The following is a 15608-nucleotide window of genomic DNA, read 5'->3' as shown; positions in this document are numbered from 1 at the left end:
CATCCAACATACAACCGTCTCCTAACTTTGTAGTTCCGGAGACACAAGAACCAGAAGGTGAAGCTGCGGGACAAAGAAGACGCGTCCACCGGAAAAAACAATTTGCAACGGACGGGTCGGGTTCGGCTTCGACCGGAAGGACGAAACGGAAAATCACTCCGTGGTCATCGGATGAGAAGGAAGCCCTGTGTCGGGCTTGGATAGTCACTTATGAGGATCGGCGTTGCGGTAATTGTTTTAACGTTTTTAAAAATGATTTTTAATAAAAAAGTTAAATGACATACAAATTTATTTATGCATTTTGCAGCGGACTACCAAAAGAGCAAGGTCTTTTGGACAAAGGTTAGGGAGACGTTCTATTCGCTCGTTGGGAGTACAGAGCGGAACGCCGATATGATTTCGGGTAGGTGGACCGAAATCAGAAAATTTGTCGGCTTGTTTACTAATCTGTTCAACAGGAACGCCGGTCGTATGAGACCAAGTGGCAGTGACGATTTGGCGGTTTATAATTTCACTGTCGAAGAGTGGAGGCAGGAGTGCCTGCGGAGGTATGGGACGGTGAAGACGTGGGACGATGTAAAGGTGTGGGAGAGGTTGAGAAGGTGTTCTAAGTGGGTTGAGCTGGTGGCGCCGGACGTTGATGCGGAAGTAGGGCCGAAACGGACTAAAACTAGTTCGTCTGGAGCGTACAGCACTTCCGCCGGGTCGGATTGCCGGGTTGGATTCGACCTAAACGTTGCGGGGGAGGAAACGTCTTCACCGCCGAGGAGGCGGCCATTGGGAAGGGACGCCAGGGGCAAAAAACCGGCTGAGGGGGAAGCCGTAAACATCAACGATCTTGTTGAATCCCTCAATAAATTCAACAAAACCATGGAGGTGGTCTCTAATGACAAAAAGGAAAAAAAAAGAATGAGAGATTTGGAATTCCTTACAAGAGACTTCAGTAACCTAAATCCGGTCGACCAAATGCTGATGGAAAAACAAAAGGAACGTATCCGGAAGAGGTTGATCGAAGAAGACCAAGCCGAAGAATAAGAATAATGTTTTTTTTTAGTACTTTAATTTTTTTTTAGATATTAATGTGTTTTTTTAATTAATGTGTGTTTTTTTAAATAATTTATGAGTTTTTTTAATAATACGTTTTTTTAATACATTTATAAAACAATAAAAAAAAAACCGCTCGCGCCCCCTCTCGCGCCCCTCCACACCATGCCCCGGGGCGCGAGCACCACTAACAACACCCATCTTATCAAGTTTCTCTCTCTGCCACACGTCACAATATTATTGGCTGGCGCCCCCACTCGCGCCCCCCACACCCCTCAGCCTCAGGAATGAGTTTTCAAGGTTTTTACAAGTGGGAAAGGTTTTCAATATAATCCTTCCTTATATATATATATATAATTTTAATAATATTTTAGTGGGTTTGTAAAAGTTTGGTGTTCTTGAAGAAAGTACAGGTTTTTCTAGGAAAAATTTGAAATCCGATTTAGCGGTTTGTGAAGGTACAACCTGATGCTCTTAGACTAAGTGTAGTGGTGAGGGGGGACACAACTCTTTGCCACCTCGCCTTCATTTTAGATGTTAAGTGTAAGATTATAATACAATTTAGTAGCTATAATTATTTTTTGGTATATTGTGACTATAATTTATTTATTTTTAATACAATGTAACTGTGTCGTGCTACAAACATATATAAATGATGTCGTCTTGCGCTGGCACTCTAATCATGTTCGACAACTGATGGTGATATTTGGAAATTGGAGTTGACGTGGACAATACACTATTGTTAATGTTTTCGAGTATTGACGTGCTGCATCGCGCACAGACATTTGTATAGTTATGTAGTAACTAGTGTTTCACCTGGCGCGTTGCGCCGGTGCATATTAGTATGACCCGAGCGGTGGTAAAATCCCAAGCGTTGTTGGTCCTGGGCGTTGAGGTGGTAAGTCAACGCGAATTCGATTGATTTTGGTTACGTGCGTTATGGTATCAGAACTAAAACAAAAAATATATAAAAGGTGAGGTGGACCAATGGGTTGGTGTTGGTTGGGAAAACTTGGATGCTGGTAAAACTCGAGCGTTGAGACGGTAAGTCTATGCAAATTCGGTTGGTTCGCATCACATCTGTTACGGTACCAGAACTAAATAAAAAAGAAACATATTTGGCATTCAGTTGGTTTTCGTTACGTTTGTTACGGCACCGAAACTAAAACAAAATACGGCGAGTCAGGCGAATTTGGTTGGTTTACGTCACGTTCGTTACGATACCGAAACTAAAAAAACCTAATATTCGGTTAGTTTACGTTATGTTCATTACGACATTGGAGGTAAAATAAGAAAAATAAAAAAAAACAAAATACCATCGCCTTCTATGGTGCCGCCAAGTGGCCCAATGAGGGCCATAGCGGCACCAAAGTTGTTTTTTATTCTATATAAATATAATAATAATTAGTGTTTTCACCCGACGCGTTGCGTCGGGGCTTGTTAGTAAAACCCGTGCAGTGGTAAAACTCAAGCATTATCGGTCTCGAACATTGAGGCGGTAAGTCGACGCAAACTCAGTCAGTTTCGGTTACGTGCGTTATGGTATCATAACTAAAACAACAAAAATGAAACAAAAAAATGGAGATACACCAATGGGTGGCGTCGGTGCGGTAAAACTCGGACATTGGTAAACCTGAGTGTTGTCATTTCTGGGTGTTGAGTCTTTGCAAATTTGGTCGGTATCCGTCACGTTTATTACGGTACCATAACTAAAACATAACAAAACAAAAAAACAAAAACAAATTTGCCATTTGATCGGTTTTCGATACGCTTGTTATGGTATGGGAACTAAAACAAAATGCGGTGACTCAGCGCGAATTAGGTCGTTTTTTGTTTCGTTCGTTACGGTACCGAAACTAAAAAAAGAAAAACAAAATTGGCATTTGGTCGGTGTATTAGAAAAAAAAAAAAAGAATGACGTCGACTACTAAGGTGCCGCCAAGTAGCCCAGTCGGATACTTCCGACACCAACGTTGTGTTTTGTTATATATAATAATTTGGTATCATATATAAACTTATAAAGTTGATATATTGTATTTATAGAAAGCATGAAATGCTTGTTATTACAATTATTTAATTAATTTTTTTTCAACTCGTGTGTGACACGAGCATATAAGCTAGTTTCATTCAGATGCCAAACACATGAATTGCCTCTTTGGGCACCCACCAGTTAACGAGACAAGAGGCTTAAGTGTGTGAGGCCACTACAAATCCAACTAGTCACATTCCCTCCTCCACTTATCTTTTCATATTTATTAAAATAGCACTTGAGATTGAGTTTGATAACAACCTATTGGCTTTTTCAAAAAACAATAAGTTAATAAGGTGTTTAACAATCACAAAAATCTTTTTTATTGTAGCCTTTTGAAAATGTTAAAAAGTTATTTTTAAAAAGTCATAAATTCTGGCTTTCTTTTAAAAGTCAATAAGTTGTTTTGAAACTCAGTCTCAAACATACTCTAAATATTAACTTTGTTTTAGTTAACCACTTGGTGTGTTTGATGGTTTAGTTAATAAATGCTCATCCGCGTTCATTATAGAATAGTGAAAGCTAGGGCTGTCACTTTTACCCGAAACCCGACCGAAAAAACCTGCACCCGAACCCGAACTGAAGAACCCGAACCCAAGAAAAGACTAACCCGAACCGAAGTAATTTGGGTTGGTTCTCGGGTTTGATTTATAAGTTTCGGGTCAACCCGAAAAACCCGAATAAACTTCTACTTTTAAAATAAAATATATTTTTATGCATAATAAGCTAAGTCCTAGCCACAAAAGTTATCATAATCTAGCTCTAATCGACTATTGTCATTATAGCTATTATGGATCGATTGTTTATTATTAATTTATGTTTTCCGTTTATTGCTAATAGCAACCGAAATCGAGCAACCAAATCACGCCCGATTGACTACGATTAAGGCTCGAGTTAGTTTTACTCTTCTTTTGAATTGTTTTATCAAGTTATGTTGGTTTATTATTTGATTACTCGTGTTATAAGCAAAGAAGAATATTTTGTTTTAATTTTTGCATTGTAGTTTTTAAATTTTTTTTGTTTTTGTGTTTTTTTTTTCTTTTGTTTGTTTGTTTGTTTTTTAGGATACTCGAAACCCGATTAACCCAACCCGAAAAAATCCGAATCCGATTGGGTTGGGTTTCGGGTCAAGATTTAAAACTTTGAAACCCGAAGAACCCGACACAAAAAACCCAAAACTCGAAAAACGAACCCGAAGAACACCCTATTGAAAGCCCCTCATGTGCAAACTTTTATTCACCTTAAAATTGGAAGCCAAAAATTACATAGCGTATAGATGCCGTTGACATTTGCCCCAAAATGTCAAAAAAGAAAAAAACATAAAAACAAAAATAAATAAATAAATAAATAAATAATAATAAATAAAATTCTTCTGTAATAGTAGTATTTTTAGATCTACAAACTGCACGCAGTATGAATTTACAGAGGCCAGATCTTCTTCAGATCTAGCCTTCAACATCCCAATCATCATCATCAATAATAATAGTAACTATAACTACTAGTAGTAACGAATTAGATTAGCGAATAATAAGATGGAATTGTTGAAGAATTTGCCGGAAATGGATCTGATGCGATCGGAGAAGATGACGTTCGTGCAGTTAATTATTCCCGTTGAGTCGGCTCACCGTGCCGTATCGTATCTCGGTGAACTAGGTCTACTTCAATTCCGCGATGTATGATTCTCATCCACCTTTATTTTGTTTGTTTATGTATGTGATTGCTGATATTGAAAATTAGGTTTTAATTCGTTGTGATTGATATATAGAAGCCCTAGGGTTTGGTATCAGTTTGTTGAAATGACTTAGTCAATGATCCACAGTTTGTAAGCTTAATATGTTGTTGCTGCATAGTGATAATTTAGCATTAATGTAGCTGTGTTTTTTTGAATTTAATGGGTTTTTTTGAGGTAATATAGCATTACTAGTTGAACATTGTCATAGGTGATTGAGTTATATGTAGGTTTACTTCAGTTCCCGATGTATGAATCTGATCTAACTTTATTTGTTTGTGTATGTATGTTATGAATTGGTTGTTAATTGCTGATAGGTTTTTTGTGTGTATGATATTTAGAAGCCCTAGGGTTTGGTATCAATTTATTGTGTGTAGCTTGTTGATTTGAACTAGTCAGTGAATCAGTGATCCACAGTTTGTGTGTATACTTTATATGTTGTTGCTGCCTATGAAGTTGATATCGGTGATATATAGGTTATCGGTACCGATAATATCGGCGATATTGACTGATATTTGACCGATATTCCCGATGTCAATGTTTTAAGTCTTAGTTATCAATTTTTAGTGTTCAGTATTAGTGTTTTAAGTCTCAATCAGTTCTTACTTGCTACGATTGTTAGTGTTTTGCAAGTTGCAAAAGGTTAATTTGTTAATGGTAGGAGAGTATACTGAATTACTAGTGTTAAATTTCTATATATATATGAATTTTACATAGTATTAAAGTTATTGATATCCTACTGAGATTTCACCACGATAACCGATAACTCAGATATCGATCCATGCTTATTTCCGATATTTTTCCTCATTAGCTGCTTAGGATGCTGCATAGGGCCAATTTAGCATTAATGTAGCTGTAGTTTTTGAATTTAATTGGTTCTTTCGAGGTAATATGACCTCACAAGTTGAATATTATCGTAGGTTATTGAGTTATGTGAAGTAGGTTTACTTCAGTTCTGCGATGTATGAATCTGATCCAACTTTATTTTTTTATGTAGGTGATTGTGAATGTGTGTGGTTTTGTGAATTGGTTGTTAATTGCTGGTGTTGGAAATTAGGTTTTAATTCGTTGTGATTGAATGTTGTGCATGTGATGTTTAGAACCCCTGGGGTTTGGAAACAATTTGTTCTTTGTAGTTTGTTGAATTGAATTAGTCATTTAGTCAATGATCCACTGTTTGTATACTTTATATGTTTTTGCTGCATAGTGATAATTTAGCATTAATGTAGCTGTATTTTTTGAATTTAATCGGTTTTTTTGAGGTAATATGGCATTACAAAGTTGAATATGATTATAGGTGATTGAGTTATAGGGTGTTACAAGGATTTATGATCCCAGTTTTTTGTTTAGTTAGGTCATCCTAAAGAGTAACAGATCTGATTGAAATTTAGGTTTTTTAACCGTTCTGATGATGTAGGCAGGCCTTACCTTTATTCATGAGGATAGAGAGGCTGCTTCCAAAAAGACCCTCGGCTCCAAAGCATGCAACATATTGTATATATGATCATCACAGTTTCAGAGAATTTCTAGATTTTGCTATCAATTTGTTGAGTGTAGTTTGTTGAATTGAATATGTCAATGATCCACAGTTTTTATACTTCATGTCTTGTTACCGCATAGTGCTAGTTTAGCCTTAATGCTGCTGTAGTTCTTAAGGTAATATGGACATTATCATATTGGTGGTCTGTGGTTTGAGTTTATGGATGCTAGAAGGTTTTATGATCCTGGTCTTTTTTCAATTAGTTCGTATTTAGAGAAACGAATTTTTTAAAACAAAAATAGGGGGATGGTGATTTCACAGAGAATGTTGTTAAAAGAGCTAATTACGTTTTATTGCCTTGATAAAAGAGGCTGGGTCCGGTTATAGCAATTTAGGTTTTAAACTTTTGTATGTATGATCATCACCATTTCAGAGAATCCCTAGATTTTGCTATCAGTTTGTTGTCTGTAGTTTGTTATTTTGAATTAGTCAATGATCCACAGTTTGCATACTTCATATGTTGTTGCTGCATAATGTTAAGTTAGCATTAATGTAGCTGTAGTTCTGAAACGTTACTTGATTTTTTGAGGTAATGTGGCTTTACAAGTTGAATATTATCATAGGTGATTGGGTTATAGGGTGCTATAAGGTTTTGTTATCCCAGCCCTTCTTTATTATTTCTCACAGTGATTAAACTTTTTGAGGCAATAGACAGAGTGATGGTGATTTCACAGAGATTGTTGTCGAAAGAGCTAATTAGTTTTTGTTTTTATGTTTTGCCTTGATAAAAGAGGCTGAATTGGGTTAATAGTAATTGCAAGGGAACAAACATCTTTGTATGAAAATAAACTAATTGAAAGCTGCATTCTTTTGATTGTCTGTATTTGTTTATGTATATGAATGTCTGTGTTTATATGAACTGTTTGTTATTGCTGATATTGAAAATTAGGTTTTAAGCTGTTCCGATGGACTTTTGTGCATATGATCTTCCGTTTCAGATAATCCATAGGTTTTGCTATCAAATTGTTGTATGTAGTTTGTTATTTTCAATTAGTCAGTGATCACAGTTTGCATACTTCATGTTTTGTTACTGCATATTTTTACTTTAGCATTAATGCAGCTGTAGTTATTGAAATTTACTTAATTATTCCAAGGCAATATGGCATTACAAGTTGAACATTATCATATTTGAGTTATAGGGTTAGGGTGCTTGAAGGTTTTATGATCCCAGTCTTTCTTTAATTAGTTCACTCTTAGAGTAACAAAACTTTTTTAGACAATGACAGAGGATGGTGATTTCACACAGAATGTTGTTATTACAAGTCAATAATAGTCAACATAAGTCAGAGGGGTCAACAATGTAAATTCCTATAGTATGAGTACTAAAGATGCACTTGTGTCATGATGATTAGTTAGTCAGTTAGTTTTGCGTCTGTACTTAACGAACTTGTGACGGTGAATGAACCATCGATGTGTTGACCTGATTTCTGAGTTTATGTCTCTTCTGTCTCTCTCCAAAATCATACGTAACAGTTGTTAAAAGAGTTAAATAGGTATATTTTGCCTTGATAAAAGAGGCTGTATCTGGTTATAATAATTTAGGTTTTAAATCGTTCTGATGAACTTTTGTACATACGATCTTCCATTTTAGAGAATACATAGGTTTTGCTATCAATTTGTTGTATGCAGTTTGTTGATTTGAATTAGTCAATGCTGAATACTCCACAGTTTGTAAATCTTCATATTTTGTTAGTGCATAGGGCTGGTTTGGCATTAATGTAGCTATAGTTTATGAGTTTACTAGATTAGTTGATTCTTTCAAGGTAATTGGCATTACAAGTTGATATGATCATAGGTGATTGAGTTATAGAGTGATAGAAGGTTTTTTTTTATTCCAGTAATTCTTTAATTAGTTCACTTTTAGAGTAACAAACTTTTCGAGACAATAATATTAGAGGGGTGATGATTTGACAGAGATTGTTCTTAAAAAAGCTAGTTAGCTGATAAAAGAGGCTGGATCGGGTTATAGTAATTTAGGCTTTAAATTGTTCTGATGAAATTTTGTGTATATGATAATAGTGTCAGTGAATCCCTAGGTTTTCTTATCAATTTGTTGTATGTAGTTTGTTAATTTGAATTAGTCAATACTCAATACTCCACAGTTTGTAAATCTTCATATTTTGTTACTGCGTAGTGCTGATTTAGCATCAATGTAGCTGTATTTTGTGATATTACAAGTTGAACATTATCATAGGTGATTGAGTTATAGGGTGCCAAAAGGTTTTATGATCCCAGGCCCCAGCCTTTCTTTAATTAGTTCATTGAGTAACAAAACTTTTCGAGACAATAAAAGAGGGATGGTTATTTCACACAGAATCTCTAGGTTTTGCTATCAATTTGTTGTATGTAGTTTTGTATATATGATCTTCCGTTACAGAGAATCTCTAGGTTTTGCTATCAATTTGTTGTTTGTAGTTTGTTAATTTGAATCTGTCAATGCTCCAAAGTTTGTAAATCTTCATATTTTGTTACTGCATAGTGCTGATTTAGCATTAATGTAGCTGTAGTTTATGAGTTTACTTGATTATGGTAAGGTAATATGGCATTACAAGTTGAACATTATCATAGATGATTGAGTTATAGGGTGCGTGCTAGAAGGTTTTGTGATCCCAGTACTTTTTTAATTAGTTCACCCTTAGAGCACAAAACTGTTTTGAGATGATAAGTATTCAGTATGATATAGTGGAATGAACTAGAGTTATGTTGATTTCACAGAGATTGTTGTTAGTTAAAATAGCTATTTAGTTTTCTATGCCTTGATAAAAGAGGCTGGGTCGGGTTATATAATTAATAGTTGCAATTCTTTTGGCTGTGACGTGGTATGTAAGTCCTTAAGATCAAAGTCCAATTCTAAGCATCCAAGTTCTTTTAGTCACTTTGTTTCTCATTCTTTTATAATTCATGACATTTTCTAATGTACTGTCTTTTATTCTTCATGGCAGTTAAATGATGACAAAAGCCCATTTCAAAGAACATTTGTTAATCAGGTAATACTATACCGAATTCATAAGTTGCTTTTCGTTGTTATTTTGTTGATGCTGAGTTATGTTTTTGGTAGTGGCTTCTATTATGCTATACTGCTATTTAATGTTTTATTTTGAGTCTAAACAATATGGGTTTTGTTTTATGTGATCATTTTGACACATTTTTATTTTGGTGTTACAGCCACACTATGATGCATTGAGTATATAGATCAAATGCTACCAGCAAACCGTAGACTTAAATTTGCATGTTTATAACTTTATATCCTCAGTGTAAAGCGAGGTTGATAATTATATCAATTTATGTTTCCTTACATATCTTGCCATGACTTTTAGGTAAAAAGATGTGCTGAAATGTCAAGAAAGCTTCGGTTTTTCAAAGATCAGATAAATAAGGCTGGGTTACTATCTTCTGCTCTTCCTACAATGCAACCAGATATCGACTTGGAAGCATTAGAGGTCTGCCCCTTTTCAGGCTCACTGAGAAAAAACAAAAATGAAACAAAATATTCACACTTAGCTGTTTTTGGGGAACAAGCAGCCTTTTGAGGAGGTTAACTTGATCCAGAACTAAATATTGCTTATTTTTTATTTGTAATTACAGACACAACTTGCTGAGCATGAACATGAACTTATTGAGATGAATGCCAACAGTGAAAAACTACAACAAACATATAATGAGCTGCTTGAGTTCAAGATGGTTTTGCAGAAGGTAGTTTGTGCATTGTGTTTGTTTTTATGTAAATTTCTTATTTTTAGGACATTTCCAGTCTTAAAATTAATCTCTGAATATAATGATATATTCTCCAGGCAGGAGTCTTTTTAGTCTCAGGTAATAAGAGTTATGAGACTACAGAAGGCATAGAGTTAGATGACAATGTGTACCCTAGTGATTATCCAGAGTCAGCTTCATTACTCGAGCAGGTAAAATTTAATGGGCCTTTTTGCATATTCGAGTGCCATCACATGGATACTCAAAGTTTGTTAATCACGCAGGCAACAGAATCTGGACCATCAAATCCATCTGGCCTTAGATTTATATGTGGCATTATTCCAAAATCTAAGATATTGTTGTTTGAGAGAATGTTGTTTCGTGCAACAAGGGGAAATCTGCTTTTTAATCAGGCCCCTGCTGATGACCTTATCATGGATCCTGTATCATCTGAAATGGTTTGTTCGCATCTCATAAAAATAAATACACGCACACACAATTCTTAGCTTACATGTTATTTACACTCTATATTACTAAAATGCCGTCATTCTTTGTTGATTATATTAAAAGTTCAAATGAATTTGGTTTACATGTATCTTTGCAGGTTGAGAAAACTGTGTTTGTAGTGTTCTTTTCTGGAGAGCAGGCTAGGACAAAAATACTAAAAATCTGTGAAGCATTTGGTGCAAATTGCTACCCTGTTCCAGAAGACTTCACAAAACAGACTCAAATAGCTCAAGAGGTGTGTTTTCAAATGGATAATGATGATGCTTCAAAAGACAGCAAATGCATAGATGAGTTTCTTTTTAAAATTATTTTTATGAACCTACCCTTTTGCAGGTTTTGTCACGGCTTTCTGAATTGGAAACCACTTTGGATGTTGGAATTCGTCATAGGAATGCTGCTCTTCACACCATTGGATTTCACTTAACAATATGGATGACAATGGTAAGGTGTGCATGTATATGGTTTTATTATATTCAAATCAATCTAATATTGTCGTAACATCAAACTTTTGTTAGCATCTGTATATAATGAGATGAATATTCTAGGTTAAAAGAGAGAAAGCTGTGTTTGATACATTGAATATGTTAAACTTTGATGTTACAAAGAAGTGTCTAGTTGGAGAGGGATGGTGTCCAGTTTTTGCTAAATCCCAGGTATTATACGTTCATTTCTATATTAATATTGGATTTTATTGTCAAAATATTGGTATCTTTTTGTTGAATTATGTTTTATTTTGCATTAGATTCAAGAGGCGCTGCAACGAGCAACATTTGATAGCAACTCACAAGTCGGGATTATATTTCATGTGATGGATGCCGTGGAATCACCTCCAACATATTTCAGAACTAACGCTTTCACAAACCCATATCAAGAAATTGTTGACGCCTATGGGTAAACCTCTGTGTGACTTTAGATCATGTGTATTCGTCATTATTTAATGTGGGAATTAATTATATTTACATTCTGTTTACTGCAGTGTTGCTAAATATCAGGAGGCAAATCCAGCAGTTTATACTGTGATTACTTTTCCATTTCTTTTTGCGGTCATGTTTGGGGATTGGGGACATGGAATATGTCTACTGATTGGTGCTTTGATTCTCATAGCTCGTGAAGGGAAACTCAGTTCTCAGGTTTGTTTTCTTAGAACACTGATTTATTTTTATTCTTCAAAGTAATTGTATTTTTGTTTTGTATAAATCTCTTTTGGCATTTGAATCTCGCGCTTTTAACTTGAAAATTAGGTTTGTTGATAAACCCAACAAATGGTTCACGAATGTAAACAGTATAACTACTATAAACAACACTACTAAATTTTAATTGGTTTGAAAGATTAGTTGTCGGTTTTTTTATTTTTTATTTTATTTATTTTTTTTAAGAAAGTGAACGTGTTAATTGAGCATAAACAAACGAACATAACTGAACATAGATGAACGGACATAACTGTGCAGGGCTTAAAAAGTTATTAAAAGTTTAAAACTAGACTATGATTTAGTATGCCTAAAAACTTAAAACTGAAACGTAAATAACCACAAATGAGCATACATTCATGAACATATATGTGCGAGTGAGACATGCGTTCATGTTCATTTGTTTAACTAACTAAATTAACAAAAAAAAGTTTCATGTTCGTTCGTGTATTAAATAAGCGAACGTAAACAAGCTTCTCGTTTGAATGGTTCGCTATGCGTTCAGTTCGCTTACAAGACTACTGAAATCATTGTGAATTTCAAATTTTAGGTATATACAGTTTTTGTACTTTAATGCAGCAATCAGTTTTAATTCTCAAATAAGGTATATACATATTGACTTTAAAAATTAGTATTCTTTTTACATTCAGAAATACATAAGAACCACCAATTAACCGTCTTGTTTTCTGGTTGTCACAAATCAGTGTCCTTAGAAATTTTAAACCACTATGAATCATTTTTCACTTGTTAGCTTTATTGTTTGGTCATTAATTCATTATCAATTTTTAGGTTTTTTATATTATTGTTTATGGCAGAAACTTGGGAGCTTCATGGAGATGTTATTTGGTGGTCGTTATGTACTTCTGTTGATGTCACTGTTTTCAATCTATTGTGGACTAATATACAATGAATTCTTTTCTGTTCCGTATCACATATTTGGTCATTCTGCTTATAAATGCCGTGACAAGACATGCAGGTATATTTTTCTTTACATTTGCAGATATCATATATTTATATCTAAACACATTTTTTCTGCATCAACATGATCCTGTTAAAGATAACCATTTTTTATTGTTTGTTGACAGTGATGCATATACAGTTGGTTTAATCAAATACCGTGATGCATATCCATTCGGTGTAGACCCTAGTTGGCGCGGGAGTCGTTCAGAGCTACCGTTCTTAAACTCTCTTAAAATGAAAATGTCTATTTTGTTTGGTGTTGCACAGATGAACCTTGGAATCATAATAAGCTACTTCAATTCAATTTTCTTCAACAACTCGCTGGATATCAGGTATTTATCTTATTTTATATGTGTAGATTTCCAACAATAGTTAATTAATTGGTGCAACTTTGTCAGGTATCAGTTTGTGCCACAAATGATATTCTTAAACAGCCTGTTTGGTTATCTTTCACTTCTTATTATCATTAAGTGGTGCACTGGTTCTCAAGCCGATCTTTATCATGTCATGATTTATATGTTTCTGAGTCCTTTTGATGATCTTGGTGAAAATGAGCTGTTTTGGGGACAAAGGCCTCTTCAGGTACAACTTATTATTGATCCTTTTGAATTAGAAGTGGTAATTTTGATTAATTTACTTATAATAATATATTTTTGCAGATCCTGTTATTGCTTTCAGCTCTTGTTGCTGTTCCGTGGATGCTTTTTCCCAAACCTTTTATTTTGAGAAAACAACATACTGAGGTACTGTGATCTTATTATCTGGATTGCGGATTAATATATCATCAGAATGAAAAGTTAATGGTTTTATTGTTGACATGTTTAGAGATTTCAAGGTCGTGCGTATGGGATTCTAAGGTCAACTGAGATGGATACAGATTCTGAGCCCGGTTCTGCAAGACAGCACGTGGAGGAATTTAATTTCAGTGAGGTTTTTGTACATCAAATGATACATTCTATCGAGTTTGTACTAGGTTCAGTTTCTAACACTGCTTCATACCTTCGATTATGGGCTTTAAGGTACAGCATTTACATTGTGCAAACCTTAGTTAAGAATCATCTGGTATATATGATTAACCGTGTTTTAACTAATAATTTTAATGCATTACATTTTACAGCTTAGCGCACTCAGAATTGTCCACTGTATTCTATGAGAAAGTTCTCCTTCTGGCTTGGGGGTAAGATTCTTCTTTCCTTTACTTTTTTGAATTTACCATATTGACCCGCTAACAAATAATATTAACGAGTGATAAGACCGGGCGTTGTGGCATATTAAACATGGAATCGTTAGCACAAATACAGTAAAAAAAAATTAAAAAAAAAGTTTGCACGCTAAAACCTTTCTCTCTCGCATTTAGGCGAGGGCGTTGAACCATGGAAAAAACTGACATTGAATATTTGTACAACTCTAATGATGTGTTGAGTGGTCTTAGATAACTTGTACTATAGCACACGAAACTTACATTAAAATGTAGATAGAAATAAGCTCGCCACAACGATGCAGTTGAAATATTTATAAAACATCATATTAAAAAAAAAAAACTCGTACATCAAGCTACTGAAGTTGTAAGCTTATAAAATAACAAAAACTTTTGAAAAAGTTTATGGTGTAAATGGCAAGTTTAGTTAATGTGAAAGGGGCCATATTGTAAGTTATGAAAGTGAAAGGGGCCATGCTAGCCGCATTGTAAGCTATTATACTAAAGTTGTAAACAATAAATAGTGTCATTTGTCTCAAAAAAAAAATAAACATAAAAAATTTGCATAATAGTTTACTAATAAAATGTGAATTTCAGGTATGAAAACATATTAATTCGGATGGTGGGGTTGGCAGTCTTCGCATTTGCAACTGCGTTTATATTACTCATGATGGAGACATTAAGTGCCTTCCTTCATGCATTGAGGCTACACTGGGTTGAATTTCAAAACAAGTTTTACGGGGGTGACGGTTATAAGTTCAAACCATTCTCCTTTGCAGCAATAGCCGATGATGAAGATTAGTATGATCACAATTTTCTCCTCCAGTCTCACCTTTTCCGGGTTAACAAGGACAGAATTGGGTTTTCACCCACCACACCTAAAAATACAGTTTTGGATAGTTTTTATAATCAGACGGTTGTTGAGTTTTACACATGTGCAGCTTAAATTAACATAGCGTTGTAGAAATTGAGCCGGCCCAGATGTATCTGCACAAAATGGTGATATAATATTATTTAGGTGTTGTAAAGAGGGAATTCTTTTGCCCCCATGTGTGTCTAGATTTTGCTTCTATATAATCTTTCCATTCTGGTCTTGGTTTGGTAAACAACAGAGGTACAAAATTTAGTTATACTTGTTAAAGAGTCTATGGTATACAATTCGGTTTAATATGCTGTAGAATTTTTGTACTGGTCGTTCTTATGGGATTTGAACCCGTAACTTATTGATTCTAAATTTGGCACAGTTCAATATAAGTTGATTATCGAAACTGGGTAAACCATGTTAACCATGTTAGTCGAATTACAGAACTAAAATTTGATTAAGGTGAATTTGAGTGTGTTCGAGGTTTGGGCATCATGAACAGGTGACTGAATTGTTACTGAATGTTATAAATCGGTCCGGTTCAAGGGATATGTTGGAGGTATGTCTGAAAACTCGGTTGGATTCTACGTGTGTTTCGGTCCAAATTTGAACTTTTCTAAAATATTAGGAGTTTTAACTATTAATCTATTATAGACTATAGTCACCTTGGATTTGTGTACATAAGCGATTCACTTTGCTTAAATTAACAATAATCAAATGCCACCTAGAACATTTATGTTTCTCGTATTGTTTTTATAATTTAGCTAGAAGTCATATTTAACCGCCTTAGTTTTGTTATCTTTGTAATCTTTTATATCTCATTTCTCATATCGATTTCTACTAATTTAATAAAATTCTT

At 34.6% G+C, this 15608-nt stretch overlaps 1 protein-coding gene across 1 annotated transcript; it reads left to right on the top strand.

The window, feature by feature from the left end:
* Positions 1 to 4602: 4602 nt before the first annotated feature.
* On the top strand, positions 4603 to 14709 carry LOC143575635 (V-type proton ATPase subunit a1-like). The gene is made up of 18 exons (XM_077059950.1): positions 4603 to 4746; positions 9285 to 9329; positions 9660 to 9782; positions 9928 to 10035; positions 10134 to 10247; positions 10320 to 10493; positions 10640 to 10777; positions 10876 to 10983; positions 11088 to 11195; positions 11285 to 11433; positions 11519 to 11672; positions 12545 to 12705; positions 12815 to 13021; positions 13088 to 13271; positions 13349 to 13432; positions 13515 to 13708; positions 13807 to 13866; positions 14485 to 14709. The coding sequence occupies exons 1-18, from the start codon at positions 4606 to 4608 to the stop codon at positions 14687 to 14689; spliced, it is 2457 nt and encodes an 818-aa protein (XP_076916065.1). The 5' UTR covers positions 4603 to 4605; the 3' UTR covers positions 14690 to 14709.
* The last annotated feature ends 899 nt before the right edge of the window (positions 14710 to 15608 follow it).

This window comes from Bidens hawaiensis, unplaced genomic scaffold (genome assembly GCF_021521415.1).
Source record: "Bidens hawaiensis isolate Kalapana, Puna unplaced genomic scaffold, B.hawaiensis_p1.1 tig00001412_1, whole genome shotgun sequence".
Lineage (NCBI taxonomy): Eukaryota > Viridiplantae > Streptophyta > Magnoliopsida > Asterales > Asteraceae > Bidens > Bidens hawaiensis.
This window is presented reverse-complemented; position numbering and strand designations above follow the sequence as displayed.